This window comes from Puntigrus tetrazona, chromosome 15 (genome assembly GCF_018831695.1).
Source record: "Puntigrus tetrazona isolate hp1 chromosome 15, ASM1883169v1, whole genome shotgun sequence".
Taxonomy (NCBI): domain Eukaryota; kingdom Metazoa; phylum Chordata; class Actinopteri; order Cypriniformes; family Cyprinidae; genus Puntigrus; species Puntigrus tetrazona.
Window position 1 is genome coordinate 4,609,567 of NC_056713.1, and position 15,672 is coordinate 4,625,238.

General features: G+C 36.7%; 1 protein-coding gene across 22 annotated transcripts; it reads right to left on the reverse strand.

The window, feature by feature from the left end:
- Positions 1-157: 157 nt before the first annotated feature.
- On the reverse strand, positions 158-15,090 carry sh3bgr (SH3 domain binding glutamate-rich protein). Of its 22 annotated transcripts, XM_043259458.1 has the most exons (13): positions 14,911-15,090; positions 13,366-13,551; positions 12,916-12,996; positions 12,377-12,454; positions 11,219-11,350; positions 10,891-10,917; positions 9,849-9,869; positions 9,315-9,341; positions 8,383-8,406; positions 8,104-8,130; positions 4,771-4,794; positions 2,345-2,396; positions 158-935 (listed from the first exon to the last, which is right to left on the reverse strand). In XM_043259458.1, the coding sequence occupies exons 1-12, from the start codon at positions 14,953-14,955 to the stop codon at positions 2,388-2,390; spliced, it is 681 nt and encodes a 226-aa protein (XP_043115393.1). In that variant the 5' UTR covers positions 14,956-15,090; the 3' UTR covers positions 158-935; positions 2,345-2,387. The 22 variants fall into 22 exon arrangements, with proteins under 22 accessions (XP_043115393.1, XP_043115402.1, XP_043115395.1 ...); XM_043259467.1 differs by lacking the exon at positions 12,377-12,454 and having other exon boundaries at positions 14,911-15,089; XM_043259460.1 differs by lacking the exon at positions 9,315-9,341 and having other exon boundaries at positions 14,911-15,089.
- Between the last annotated feature and the right edge of the window lie 582 nt (positions 15,091-15,672).

The window sequence follows — 15,672 nt, forward strand, 5'->3', positions numbered from 1 at the left end:
CATGCATGTATATATTTAAGATAAAAAGGTGTTTATATATGAAATATAATTAAAAAGTTATGTAATTTATATAAATATATACATGTAAATATTTTCTAAATATATGCTGTATGTGTGTGCCTTTTTATACACAATAAATATACATAGTACACACACATATGTAAACAAACTTTTATTTTGGATGCGATTCATTTAACAGCACTAATTTATTGTATTAAGAGTATTGTATTAAAACAAAAAACAATACCCGAAAGTGTTTAGGTAATTACCAGACATTTCATATTATTAATATTACCATGATCTGTATAGGCTCAACAATATGCAAAATCGCTTTTAAAAAATTATTATTGATAATATTGGCTTTTTAGATAGAATTCCATTTTTTTGTAGTTTCATGGCGGTGGTCGGTGTTCATACTCAATAAACTCTTTTTTCTGTTACCTTGTTTTGTTCATAGTTTTCGATGTGTTCACATTGTATATCATAATTTAATACAAGTTCCATCTATTTTTAGCATTTAGCACTGTGGCAAAGTGTGTCCAAAATATGACCGGCGTACTTCATAATACAATACACACGGAGAGATATTTGCAAGTATTAGTTTGACACGATTGAGCGGTTTGGCACAACTATTTGGGATTCTATAGAACAAAGTCACAAAATATCAGTTTAAAAGTAGTAGAATAAGCTATTTTCTATATGTACAGTAAGAAAAAAACATCCCTTTGAATTCACTTGAAACTCGCCACTTAAGATGAAGCAACTCTAGCGTAAAAAGGGCATTTTGCAACCTCAAAAAGGCACAGTTATCGCGGGGCTTGAAGCTGGGGTCCTGAGTGCATATTCTCCAGTGCAGTCGTGTTTCATTTTGGCTCGGTGAAGGTACTTGTGGGCGATTTTTGTTGGCTCCAGGGCAAGTGGGGTGTCACTTCAAGCTGAAATGTAAAGCGCAAAATAATGTGTTAGAATGTCGTAATATTCTTACAGTAGAAGCCTTGAAGGCATGAGTTTTGGAGAGTTTGGCCACCACGGCCAATTTTGTCCTCAACACTTTTTATGAAATAACTTGAGGCAGGGAAAATCATTGTCAATTGTAGAGAAGATATTCATTTCCTTAGTGTGCGTAATGTTTGATGTTTTGCTGAGCGGACGTTCCCCTCATTATTAGCGTCCAAGACAGCCACAATATTCTCAGATGAATCAGTCTGTATTTATGAAATCGCAAAAAACAAAATCCCGACAAACGTGGCACCACCCTTGACATTCACTAGCGTAAACCTTTTGTTTATTACAACAAAAAAAAAAAAGAAGGTATTTTACAGCGTGTCACAATCCAGAATGTTCGATTGCAAAAAGATTAATGCCGGACCGACAAATCATGCTTGACATTCAAATGCCGATCCATGCATTCATTCACTGACCTATAAAACCCTGCGAACGACTGCGGCCGAAATATGAATCAAATAAAACATTTATCTAAAATTGGTCAACAGGAATTGTTTCCTCCTTAAATCACAGTGTAATGAGACATTATACAAAATTGTACATTTAAAATGGCCGGTTACAAGATTTTTGACATTTTCTAATCCTCATGATTTATGCATAATTAATATTTATGCCCTCACAACCAGCATGTCCATGCATTTATTTATAGTTCAGCCCGCTTGCCTGCTAGGAATTCATTGTCAGGGTACTACTGTAAATTTACAAATATATAGTAAAATAATGCATATACCAATGATATTGTAAATATTGTAATAATAACTAAAACATTGAAAAATGTTCTCTTTTCATACTGGAAGATATCATTCTTGCCACATTACACATCCATGATTTATACATACCTGTGCTTTCCATCAGAGTCCTGACCACTCTATTATGGTTTATTTTTAACACAGTTACCAGGATGTAAATTATCCATATTTTAAATGTATGCTATTTACTATTATCAAAACATCAGTACATTTTTAGACTTCTTTTTTTTTTAATTTTCAGTCCATTTGATTTATTCATTAATTTATTTTGTTGTAAACTGAGAAGCTGTACATTGAAAAACATTACTCACTGAATTTCGTGAATTAATACATTTAGCACCAATTAAGACTGAAGCTATTAAAGTTACAGTAGCTTTTCATAGTACTCAATGAACTCTTCTAACTTAAGGGATATATAAAATGAAAAGTACATAAGCAAGCCAATGCTGACAGGATTTTTCTTTTCAATCAACTGTTCTTGATTCGCCAGGCTGACCGATATCTTCAGTCCTGGACGCTTCTACTAAATGGTATCCTACAATGCCACCAAGTGGCAGAGAAGACAGAAAAAAAGTGTGGGGGGAAATTACCTGTGTAGGAAAATCCAGGTCCAAATTCCTCAGCTTCAGAGCACTAGTCTTCCTGTGAATGACAACAATCACAGTTAATTGCATATTGTCCCTAGATTTTCCAAATACTTTAACTCATAAACTTAGAACCAATGCATTCCAGAGAGTTGTACAATACCAAATAAATAAATCCAATAATAAAAACTTTTTGAATACTGGTGATTGAGCTTACATTATTGATTGGAATATACCAATTCTACTCAACATCGGACTCTTTCTCTCTCATGTATTAAACATACGCTCAGCACCCAATGCTATAGACTAGAGAAACGCATCAGAGCATTTTCCTTTTTACTCCACATCAAAACACCATTCGCTACATTGCCTTTGCTTCTGAATGTCAACCATGCCGTCCTGAAAGAACAGAGTCTGTGTCCTTATCTCAATTCAGCATTTTCAAAACAATGCGTATTGCAAGCTGATCGTCTTGATGAACATCTGAACGTCTACATTGGTTCGGCAAACTCTTTGATGCACACTGAACAAGGCATTTTCTGCATCCTGGGCCTTCAAACAAAACAGTTGTGCGTATATGCCGTAAAAAAGACTGGAAGAGCGTACAAATAATGAAAATGAAGCCCTAAACATCAACAGCATTTGGCCATCCAGACATGATGATAGCACATTTCTTCATTTAATGACACTGGTGACAGAAAATATATGCATGACGTTGCCAAGAATCAAGAACACTGTCATATCGGCCAGCAAAACAAACAAACAATATACTAAATGCACATTAAAATAGAAATATACACAAATAAAAGCACAACATAGTAACAAATACATGTTAGGTTGTACATTCAATAATAAACCAACTCTGCTTAAGACCTAGAATAAATACTTTTTATGTCTTTATTGAACACAGGACCCAGAAAGTGTTCAATAAAAATATTTCAAAAGTATCTTATTTTTGTGGCATTTGTTTGAGAAGTTAAAGCTGCTGTAAGTGACGTTAGTCGCCCTGTTGCTTTCTGCCAGTGTTAAGTGAATTTTATCACTATATATCCTGTTTCTAAAACCCACCCTCTGCTTGTACATGCAAAGTCACTGGCAGGTGGAACACCACTTTTAAGTTTAAAAAAGAAGGTCCAAGGTTCCCTTTAAAGAAGGTCAGTTCATTGTGGGCTTTTTTTCTCTAAGCAATTTAAGTAAAGGATCTCAGCCAAAGTTGATACTTCAAAGAAATCTGAAATATGCAACCTGTGACAGGGGGGAATCACACAGACCACTGTGAATTGGAGGATGCCTATATGAGTAACTTTTGTTAGATAACAGGGACATTTTGTTTTATGATACTGAAAAAAATGAATCATTTTCAGCAGCTTTAAACACTGTAACAGTAAGTTTGACAATTTTGTTTTAAATCAAGCAATTTAGTGACACAAATATAAAGGCAAAACGGATTCAGATGCAAGTATCTAGTCCAGTGGTTCTCAACCTCCCTGACTCAAAAACTATATTATAGAAGGTTGTTAGATTATTTATTTTAGGATTTTAACCAATTTCTGCATTTTTCAACACAATTTCTTTATCCGGTGTACAGTATATAACTATAAATATATATGGTTATCAAGTTTTATGGTACATTTACTTTTAAAGTCCAACTTGTCAATATGTTCTGTAAATGTAAATGTCTTAAGAAGCAGAAAATGAGTTCAACGTTTCTAAGATCAGAAAAACAACTTTGAACAGACTACTTTTCCATTATGTTTTATAAACAAAACATTTAAAGCTTGCTCCCAATGCTCCCAATCACCAGAATATGGAAATAAGTTTTGTAACTACAGTAACTACTTTTATCACACTGCAAAATAGAGATGTTCTTCTCCAGTATTCCAAAATTACGCTTAAAACAAGAACAAATATCTTACCAATAAGCTAAGAAAAAATTACTTATTAAGTTAAAAGTGTTATTTAATTACATATTTAAAATCAGCAACAAAATCTGAACTGCCCCATGAGTGTTGTTTCTTATGCTCAAACAGCGTTTAAAAGGCTTATTTTTCAGGCTAGACCAGCCAATGTGCACGCTCTGCTCCAATGAGCTTATGAATGCGCATGCGCATCGACTGGTCCAGCCTCAGGTTTCTATTGAAACCGGAAGCTCTAACAGCCACTGCAAACCAACGATTAGCTCTTTCATTTAGAAGGCGGAACTTTCCTGCCATAATGTGCTTTGCACTTTCTCCCATTCATACAGTATTTGAGTAAACCGTCTTTGTATTTCAATAGTCTTTGGCCATACTGTGGGTCCCTGTGTGTCCCTTGGTTGAAAACCACTGATCTAGTCAATCTGAAAGATCTGGAACACAACTAATGACATGCACCGGTGCCCCGATCTCCACTGACCACAACATGCTGAAATGAGCTAAGATATGGTAGAGTACCTCTGAGGCTTGTTCCTCTTCCTCCTGCGATGAAGGAATTCAGTATTAAAACAGAAGATAATGCATCAATGTATTTGAGTTTCAGAAACAGCTGCTGAGGTAGAAGGTTGTGCTACACTCAGACTGAAGTTCTGAAGATCTAAAGCTACAAAAGAACAGGCAGTGAAAGAGAGTTTGAATGGATATATGTGTGTTTTTCCACAGTAAAGAAAAATATGGAAAGTGACAGCGACTGAACTTTCTGCTCCTGTAACATAAGTGATGGCTGGAATGTCTGGATGGGTGAAAAGAAAGAAAGAATTCAGAGAACTGAGAGAGTGGTAGAGAGATAAGCAGCACGTCTGAGTGTAAGGGAGAGCAGGTGATAGATCATGGAGATGCAAAGTACACTGCAACTGAATGTGTGCAAAAAAAGATAATAAATAATAAATCAGATAGCTGGTTAGTGCACATGCTTTCACACACAGAGTAGTGCTCATGTGGTTGATATGCGTAAATGTGGTACGCAGTATACAACTGATGACATGCACCCGTGCCCCGATCTCCACCAACCACAACATGCTGAACGAGCAGAACTTCTACGATTTCTGCTCTTGTAACATACGTGTTTGAATGTCTGAATGGGTGAAAATAAAGAAAGAATCTAGAGAACTGAATCATACCATGAAAGATCTCATCAAGCATATGGGATTGCTTGATGGGAATCAATCCATACGGAGACCCAGCCCAGTACAGGCCCTGGTTTCAAACTATTCCGCCAAGACTGGCAGCGGTTCTGGAGGAAACTCAACCAGGGTTCACAATTCAGGGAACTCTACTGGAAGAGAGACAAAGGCGATGGCATCCACTATCCAGTGGGCCAACCTCTGCTTGGAGATAGCCTTCTCTTTCTGTTGACCTCCGTACAAAACAAAGAGCTGCTGAGGAAGCTCTGTGTGCGGAAAACATAAAACAGCAACGTTCTTACAGGACAAAGCAATGCTAAGGCTGGATCTGCCTCCTCCAAGGGCAGTGCTTACAGATTCACTACTTGATCATGAACAGCCTCTGTAAAAATGGTTGGAGGTTCTATACCCTCTTGATGGAAGTGAGCATGGTCAGGAGTGCTCTCTTAGCAGAAAACTGAACTGAAGCTCAACTGAATCAAAGGGAATCCTCTGAATGCCAGCCAGGATGGTAGAGAGATTGTAGGGGGGCACCAGGCATGACCTAGGAGGATTTAACCTTCTGACAGTCCTAAGGAACCTGATGAGGAGATTGTGCTTTCTCAGTCTCAGAGACCGGCCGTCCATGGCATCATGACGATTGCAGCCACATACACTTTCAAGGTGGAGGGTGACAGGCTATGCTCTAACATTTCTTGCAAGAAAGAGAAGACTACTCCAATCAGGCATCGTTATTTTACAAACAGACTTCACTTCAATGCATAGGCTGGATGATAGGTGAGCTGTGATATGGAATGCGATCATAGACTGTAGATGTTGATGTGCAGGACAGCTGCAGTGTTGTCTGTGCGAACCAACACGTACTTGTCTTGCAGCAGTGGCTGAAACTGCCATAAAGCTAGATACAATGCCAACAGATCTAGGCAGTTGATCTGTCCAGCATCCCAGCCCATACTGGAAGCAACCGTCATGACAACAACATTGTGGGACATTTGAAGCAATCCGAGCAATGTGACTGTGCCCAATGCCCCAGGAGCCTCTGCAGATTTTTCAGATATACAACATTCCTGCCTCTGAAGGCACAGTTCAGCACAGACTGTCCACACTTGCTGCTCTCTCCACCTAGGGAATGTCAACATTCCCCATATCAACCCCACCGTCAAGAGTAGTAAGAAAGTGAGGAGGCAGATGAGCCATGACTTTCTCAGCTTCACTGGAAAAAAGGCAGAAGGATGACTGGATGATTGGTTTCTCTGTTCTGGACATGGCTCACAACCGTGTCCTGCACATTGAAACCAGGCATCCAGTCACAAGGGCTTGGGACTGGGCAATGTGTTCACTCCAGCCCAATGCTTACAGGTGGTGTAATTGTCATTTTGTGTTGACTGCAGCACATGAGGTGGAAGCCCCTCCGAATCTTCATCCTCAGAGGATGATAGCCCGTCCCCCGATGCTGAAATTGACATCTAATCCTCCAGCACCGAACAAAATTAAATCATTTAAATTAAATAATTTAGCAAAATCACTCAGGAGCCGCAAAGGACATTTGCTGTGGGAAAAGGAAAAAGGTCTGCCTGATCCATGTAAGGAGACAGAGGCGAGATCACAGCAAAGTCATGCTTATACTCTCACAGTGAACATGTGAGTTATCCATGAGACTAGCTTTAGCATGTTGGACACCCAGACTCTGAATGACTTCAACCAAGAGAAAACAGTTGGAATGGAATCTTTATAAAAATGTGAGCCATCCATGATGAGAAACCACTTCTTTTAGTTGAAGCTGGAAAATCTGAATGAGTGGATGCACCTGTCGCCTTTTTATACCCGTATGCACAGGGAGCCGAATTTTATTGCCGTTTTCTCTTAATGTTAGAGCAGATTAGAGCACTCAAGTAAACCCCATGTGTCATCAAAACATACATTGTAGTGACCGACACATAGAGAACTACTTAAACTATTTAAATTTATAGGTTCTTTAAGTTTTTTTATGCTTTTAAAATAAGTCTTATAATAAGCTGATTTGGTGTTTAGGGAAAATTTCTTGTTATTAAACATCTGCTGAATATTTTTGTGGAAACTTTAGATTCTTTGCTTTTGATCAGTTGCATGCATCCTTGCTGAATAAAAGTATTTCTAAAAATAAATTTATATATAATACAGGCTAGTATAATAGCACCTAAATCAATTATGAAATGATAAAAAATTGTTATATACAGTATAATATACAGTGTGTATATATATTTTTAATATTATTATTATATAAACTACAATATTATATTATTATATAAACTATCCTTTATGTCCTTGTTAGCATGAACACAGATATTAAAGTAATGAGGAATATCAATTATCAGCACATATTTTATTTACATATTAGGGGCAGGGTTTTATGTAATTATGTAATTAGGTATAACTGAATTTTTGACCCATCCTTCCAAACTAAATAAGCTAAATGTATGACATATTGAATAAATGATATTCCAATGGGCTTGAGTGCATCGCTCATGTCTCTGGAAAGTTAAATTTGGTCCAAAACACTGCAGGACTGACAGGTGATAAGGATATTGTGTGCAGTTAGAAAAAAAAACAAATACAAAGGCAAAAGAAAAAAAAAAAAGAGACAGAGAGACAAAATCTTAAAGAAAAGGAAAAACATGTATCAATCTACCTCAAGCTCTCTGAGTTCTTCTTCCTCCTAGAGGAGAGAAGAGACTGAATGAGATGAGAGGAATGTGAGAGCTAAAGCTGAAGAGAGCAACATGCAACTGAAGAAACAGGTGGAGACAGAAGAAAGAGGCTGGTGGGAGGCAGCTAGAGGAGAGAAGTCAAACAGGAGGTTAGAAGGAAGAATGAAGGAGGAAAATCAGTGTCCAAATGAGGGGAAAAAATGCAAATCATAAGTACAACAACAGAGACAGAAAGACACTGCTCATCAAACCCAAGTTACCTCAGACACCAAATCCTCTTCTGCCTAGGAAAAAAAAAGCAGGTGGGGAGAAAGAAGAAGGGATAGAAAGAAGCTTTTAACTTGCTGAATTTGGACAAAAGAAAGAGAATGGTATAACTGAATTCAGTACTTTCCAGTTTTGTGTTTAAAATACATCAGACTGTCATTGAACATATACTTATATTGATACAAATCTGATAGATACAGTGCGGTCACATTAAGCAAGACATACTTATAGAAAATCTCAATGGCTTGATTGTTATACCATCCTACAGCATACATAAAGCAATGTTGTCTGTTGTGGATTTTGGCAGGCGGGCATTAAATATCAGAATGGTGTCTGATATTTAATATCAACATAAACCATTTAGACTACTATAAACCTAAAACCTAAAGACTAATATAAACCATTACTACTATTAGACTACATAATTATTGATGATGATTAGATGACAACATGATTTAAATGGTTAATGGTTTATGTTCCTTTAATACACTATGCATTTTACCAAATTCAATTTTTGCTGGCTCTGTGGAACAGGGTCACCCTAACGATGATTCATATTTTTTTTCCGCATGCTATTTTAGTAACCGCGAATTCTCAAAAAAACACATTTTTTTCTGAAGAACTGTTTTGATGGAGAACTCTTCAAGTAAGAGGCTTTTAAAAATAGAAACTGCATCCATCACACCTGTAAGGAAAAGGGATAAGGAAAATGAAGCACAGGCAAAACACAATGCAAATGAGTCGCCTACCAAGAGAAAATGCTTTGAGTAAATAGATAGATTATAAAAAAAAAAACATGGATGCCAGATAAATAGCAATGATAATAGGAATGTTGTCAGAATGATGAGAAAGAATGGATGGGAGAGAATAGTAGAGTTAAACACACTCCAGATCTAGAATCTGTTCATTCTAGAATAAGAATCACCTCTGAGACCAGATGGTTGTCCTTGACCTGAAACAACAAGTGACGAACGTTAACATTAGCTTGTTCTTGATCTTTCTGACAAGCGGTTAATTGAATTTTAGATTTTCTATAATATTACTACTGAAAATCTAATTAAAATAAATAAATAAAAATAATCTTCTCACACTTTTTATTATATTTGTTCATGTTTACTGGATCTATATATATGTATATACACGCACACACACACATGTATTTGTTAGTTTGGCTAGTTTCCATGACGTTTTCTGATATTTCAAGGACCAAGAGAATCCTGAACTACTCCAAACACATCTAACACACTGATGAAATTCAAAAAAGCAATTCTTCCACTGTTTGGCAAAGCAAAGAGACAGCTGTCCCTCCACCTTGTGTTACATTTTGACATGGAAGCAACCATTTAACTGCAACGAATCATGTCACAGACTAACACAAATCTTCTTGAGGTATAAAGACTAAGGCCATTGTTGTTAAAATTGCTTCTAACGAAACAAAAAATAAAGATTTCGGTCTTACCCGGTCCTCGTCTCCCTCCTCCTGTGAGTCACAAAAGAAAAGAAATAGTGTTCAGTCAGAATAGCAATACGCGTAATTACACAAGAATAGTCTTAATCATTGTTTTATTACTATTACAATTACTTTTAATAGTACAGTTAAATGTTTATAATAGTTGTAAGGTAAATCAACCCAATAAAATTACAAAAATATATCATTACTTAACAACACAATTAAGAATTAAGAGCTTTAAATGTTTTGTATTAATTATAATATTCACAATCCAAAACAAATCTAACTATTTCAAAGATTTATCTATCTATTAGGGTTGGCACGATCCACAAATGTACACAATTAAAGGCATACATTTATACAGCGATGCATTATTTTTAAGACAATAAGTGTTTAAAATTGATTCTGCAGGTAAGGACACAGCTGAAGTGACACACACAACACAAAGCACATACACACACATATATGAGTTCCAGCACTGCTAACTTGACAGCGCAGTTTGTACTTTATCGAAATAAAACACAGTGAACAAAGCATGCTGCCTCTGTGTCACCACTGGAATGGGCACAAAGTCTTTAATCTACATAATAAATAGCAGTTCCGCATTCAGATACGTTTCATTTCAAATATGAAAATATTATGGAATATTTGGATTTGTGCCCAATGAGAGTGGTAGGATACAAGAGCACAAATTGTTGTTGTTGTTGTTTATAATAATAAATGTGAACGGCTGACTTATTAAAAGTTTAAACATTGGAAATCGACTAGATGATTTATTGAATTGGATGTAAAAGTATGTGACAAGTACTACCATTCATACTACCCTCGTTCGTGCTATATAGAACGTACTGTTTTAACCGTTGGGTAGTGCGTTTAAATTCAAATGTAGCAAATAGTATGCATTTGTTTTCGAGTGCGCATTCGCTGTTCTTCTACTGGCATTCATCAAACAGCGCCTACTATCTATCTACGTATCTACGATTATCCAATGATTATATTCATGTTACACAGCGGTCAAAACATACAGAACGGTTTCAGCAGTTTTTCTTACCTGCTCTTCCTCCTCAGCTACCTTTCTCTATCAAAAAGAAAGTTAAATATTAAAACGAGCGAACTGCATGAGGCGAATAAACACAAGATCTACAACAATCTTGCTAGTCACACTGTCAACCGGAAACACTAGCAAGAAACAAACTACAAAGAGAGGAGATGGTAAAGCAGAGAGTTAGATGTTAATTTCAGTTGCATGGGAGAGAACCTGCATAAAAAAAAAAACTGGAGGTTAATAGATGAAGCAAAGGATGAGATTATGTGGAAGAGGAACGAGCTGCTATGGGAAAACAAGTGATGTTTAAAGAGGAGTTTTGATGGTCAGTTACACTCTCTTCGTCTTCTTCTGCTGGTTCCTCTTCTTCTTGAGCATCTGTCTCTGCCTTATTGTCTGGATCGTCTTCTTCCAGCTCTGCTGTGTGCGCGTCGCCGTTCTGCTCAGCCTCTACGTTTTCTTTTTTCTAGAACAAACAGCGAATCCCAGGAAAAGAAATTAAAACAGTTTTGACAGTACAGGATCTGCTAAGCCACTTTCGTAAGGCACCATGGGTTCCTGTAGATCTGGACCCTCTGGATGAAAATGAATTAATGAACTGGAGGAACGTTCAGTGAGAAACAGAAAGAAAAAAAAAGAGAGAGTTTGTTGTATTAGACAATGGGAATGTTGCCAAACTACATCAATGCAAAAATCCATTCTTCTTTCAAGACACTGGAAGAAAAATGCGCTCCTCAAACAAACATTAATGTAATAGGGTTGTGATTACATAGTTGTATATGCAAGTTATCACATGATTGCATGAAAACTGCAATCATTTTAACACTGAATGAGTGAGAAAGCATGCCCAATTAAATGTGATTAACAACGCAACAAAGTGGATTAACAGGAACAGCATGCTACGTGGAAAGGTTTATGTGAGGCTATGTTTGGAATGGAATACTAGCAATGTTAAACATATTTCACCCAAATACAAAAATCATAATTTACTCATCCTCGTATTGTTTCTTAACTGAGTTACTTTCTTCTGTTGAATGCATGATCAAATATTTTGAAGAATGTTGGAAACCAAACAGTTGCTGCTAGCCTTTATTAGCCTTATTAACATTCTTCGAAATTTGAACAAGTGTGAGTAAATGATGACAAACTTTGGGTGAACTATCACTTTAAAATTGGTTAACCACATAACATGCGCTACTATACACTACAATATCTTAGTCAATGTTAATTTCTACATTTAATCAAAATATCTGTTAACATTGGTTAATGCGATATGAACTATAACGGACAGCTGTATAATTAACTAATAAAGGTTAAACTCTGCATATACTAAACCAAACATAGCCTAGGTGTTAAGTTAGGTTATAATAGACTTGTGAACAAAAACACAATGATTCAAAACATACAGTAAAGTGCAGTGTTGACGTGTCTGGAAATGCACTGAAAGCGAATATCTGTTAAATGCGTTTTTAAAAAAAATATTGGACATTACTGTCTTGTCATCATCAAGATGTTCCTCTGCGGCAGATCCGTTATGAAGCTTTTGTGCATTTTCAGCTTGTTGTGCCTCCTGCACCAAGAGAGATTTTTACATTAAAACATTGGAGAATCAATTTCATCACTGTCTGCAAGGGAACGTTTCACCCTAAATGATAAAAAGAAGAGAGGAAGGAAACAGATGTCGAATTCTACACTCTCACACAAGCAAGTCACTCTACTGATGTTTATCCATTCACCACCGAAGACCCCTCTGATCATTTTTTACCTTGTTTTAGATGATTCCAAGAGGCTTGGGATATTGCACTGACAGTTATTCGATTCGACTTTTCAACGTGAATGTATGTGAATTATTCTACATCGATTAAAACAGACAAAGGATTTAAATTTCTCTTCTCTTTTTACCCTACTTCTGTTTTTTTCCGTAACATTTCGGCATTTGATATTGTCATTTAAACATCTACAGGACATCTGAGGCCTGAAATGGTACCAAATCTGTTTTTGACATTCACGTCAAACACACAGAAATACAACCTTAGATCCTGGTGGTGGTGTCAGACCCAGAAATTCGTAGACTGCGTTGTCTTCTTTGGCTTCAAAAAATGTTTCATAGTCCTGCAATTTAGGAAACTATTATTGGTATTTTATAGCAATTAAGGTAGCAACACATCCATGTCATTTCTGTAAAATTGCTGCTTTTTTCGTGGATGTAAACTTATGAAGCATTGAAACAGGTCTAAATTTGAAGCCATTATTTGCTAAATTCGTTATTAACATTATTAGCATCATTGATTTAATGTTTCACAAGACATGAAATACAGCACACAGCTTTTGCTCATTTTGCATTCATCAGAAATCAGCTTGGGGAACTAATTTATGTAAAAACGCTTCTGGATTGAAAATGATCATTCTCGTATTCGTCAACTGAATATGTTACGTTAAGAAATGCAGTTTACGGTAGCATTGGTTCTAGCGGGTTCTCACCCCACAATAAATCTCCTCATTGAAAATCTGTGGAGGAAGAGGAATTCCATTGGTGGGCTTCTTTTCTCCAGGGACGTTTTCCCTCATCCACATCCGGTTTTCCTCATTTGAAGCAATGTCAAGCTGTGTGTAATCGATTTTAAGTGCCTCGAGGAAGCCGACAACATCTTGCTGTTTCTTTTTGATCTGTGGTATATGTAATAACAGAAGAACTGACATGAAACCCGAAACAAAACATTTTCGTAATTTCTCGAAATCCAAATTCAAAAACCCTGTTAACTGTAGTACACATCGTAAAAAAAATTAACAGGTAATAATGCCTTTTTGGAAAATCTAAAAAATCTAAAAATGGCTTTAGTTTCCTATAAGGGGTAAGTTTAGGTGTGGTTGTAGGACAATAGCACATACAGACTTTACAGTATAAAAACCATTATGCCTATGAATGTCCCCACAATTCACAAAAACAAATGTGTGTGTGTGTGTGTGAACTGAAAAAAAAAATACTAGTCTAAGAAGGTTTATTACAAAAGTGTACCTTGACCTTATTTATATCCTCAAGCAGGTTTAAAACCAGTTCTATTTGCAATTTCCCAGCAAGCATTGCGGCTTGAAAAAATGATCACTGCTCTACATTTTACTTGCTAAATGTTTAAGCTGTTTTCATTGTTACTTGTCATAAAAGTTATTTTGATTGAGTTTACTTAAATGATTTAATTACTGATTATGAGTTAGTTTTGCAGTGTAACGTTTTCAGTATAAGACACTGTGCTTTAACAGATGTTGAAGCATTGCTTTGTTTTGCTTGTTTGTTCACGTCTTTGACAGTTGCATATGTTAGTATAGCGATAAAGATGTATTATGAGTTATTTTAATTTTAATTTATTTCTTATTACTGATCTAAACTATTTTCAATTTAACCCTTATGAAAATAAGCCATGGTTTTATTATAGTAAAATTGAAGTAACCATGTTTGGGGTTTTTTTTTTTTTTTTTTTGGCAGATTGACTACCATTTGTAAGACCATAACTACCATGGTTAAACTGGTATTGCAAAACCATGATTAATTTGTAGATATCATAGTTTAACTGTAGCAAACATGTTCATTTTTGCAAGAGAAAACGTGATTGGATCAAAGTATCTCGTTTCACGAAAACAAAATGGTATCATCGGCACTGTTAATTATCTCTAAAAACACACAAGCCAATAAACAAACATATTTAACAGGGCCAGCAAATAAACACTCGTTCCGATGAGCGAGCGAAATCAATTCTGGAAGTTTCGCGTTTAAAGGAATAGCTGCTGCAGTCTGGAATGTGATCTCAGAGATATTTAAGGAAACTGGCGGAGCTGCTGCTGTTATTAGGTCACTCAGGATTATTTAAACTGACTTGAGTAAAACCCGCTCGTATTTAAGAGTTTAAAATGCACCCGCCGCCGATTGCTGCTAATATGCTACCGATAGATTCATTCCGCGATCTGTGTATATATCACAGTTCGGCGAAGTAACCTGTTGAACTACAACACACTTGCTGTCCAGAAGCTTACCGCCGTCGATCCCGAGGAGGATGCCAGGAAAACTTTAATGACCATTTTGTGAAAATGCTAAATAAATGATCAGTGGGGGAAAAAAAAGCGTTTGAAGACACCGCAGTCCACTGGAAAGCACACGGCGCTGCAGCCTCGACTCGAGCCTCTCGGTGTCTATTTCTGTCCCCCGGCGCATCATCATGTGGCCGGATTGGTGCGTTTGTCCCACTGCTGTCTGGGTGATTGGCAATTTCAGCTGTCTGTCCACATCAGGAGCTGCTAAAGTTAGTGTAACGACTGGCATATATGGACAGAGATGCTGTTTTTTTCAAGAAAGGTGTAATTTGTAAACGTGAAACAAAAATAAAGTTGGTAATAGTTTAAAAAAAAACAGTGATAGTGTTGCTTTTATTATACATGATGTGATTCATCTTTGATAAAAATTAAAAAATTCCCAAGTTCCCACACTCTCAGGGTCGTTGTCAAGGGAACAGCAGAGCATGTTGTCCCGGGCGTTGTGATGGGGTGGGGGTTGGCACTGAGGTCTTCTGAAGCATGACCTGCTGACTCGGCCGGTGCGAAAGCCTTTAAAAGCCATGTTGGTCAAAAATGAGATAATGATAGGCCGTTGGGAGAATAGCGTATATTCTCTACTTCAAAAGCCCTAGCCTCAACCCATTCAAAAATACCTGTAATTGCATAGAAGCATATGTATTTTGTTACTTTGCTTTTGCACCTGAACTGTTTTTGCACTTGTACAAGAGTACGAAAGGCGGATGT

Bases quoted from the DNA above. Each gene is read 5' to 3' on its own strand.
- sh3bgr (XM_043259458.1), bottom strand. From the start codon at position 14,955: ATGGTCATTAAAGTTTTCCTGGCATCCTCCTCGGGATCGACGGCG. The intron at 8,131-8,382 runs GTAACTTGGGTT...TCTCTCCTCTAG, and splicing joins AAGAGGATTTGGTGTCTGAG to GAGGAAGAAGAACTCAGAGA. The intron at 4,795-8,103 runs GTAGATTGATAC...CCTTCATCGCAG, and splicing joins AAGAACTCAGAGAGCTTGAG to GAGGAAGAGGAACAAGCCTC.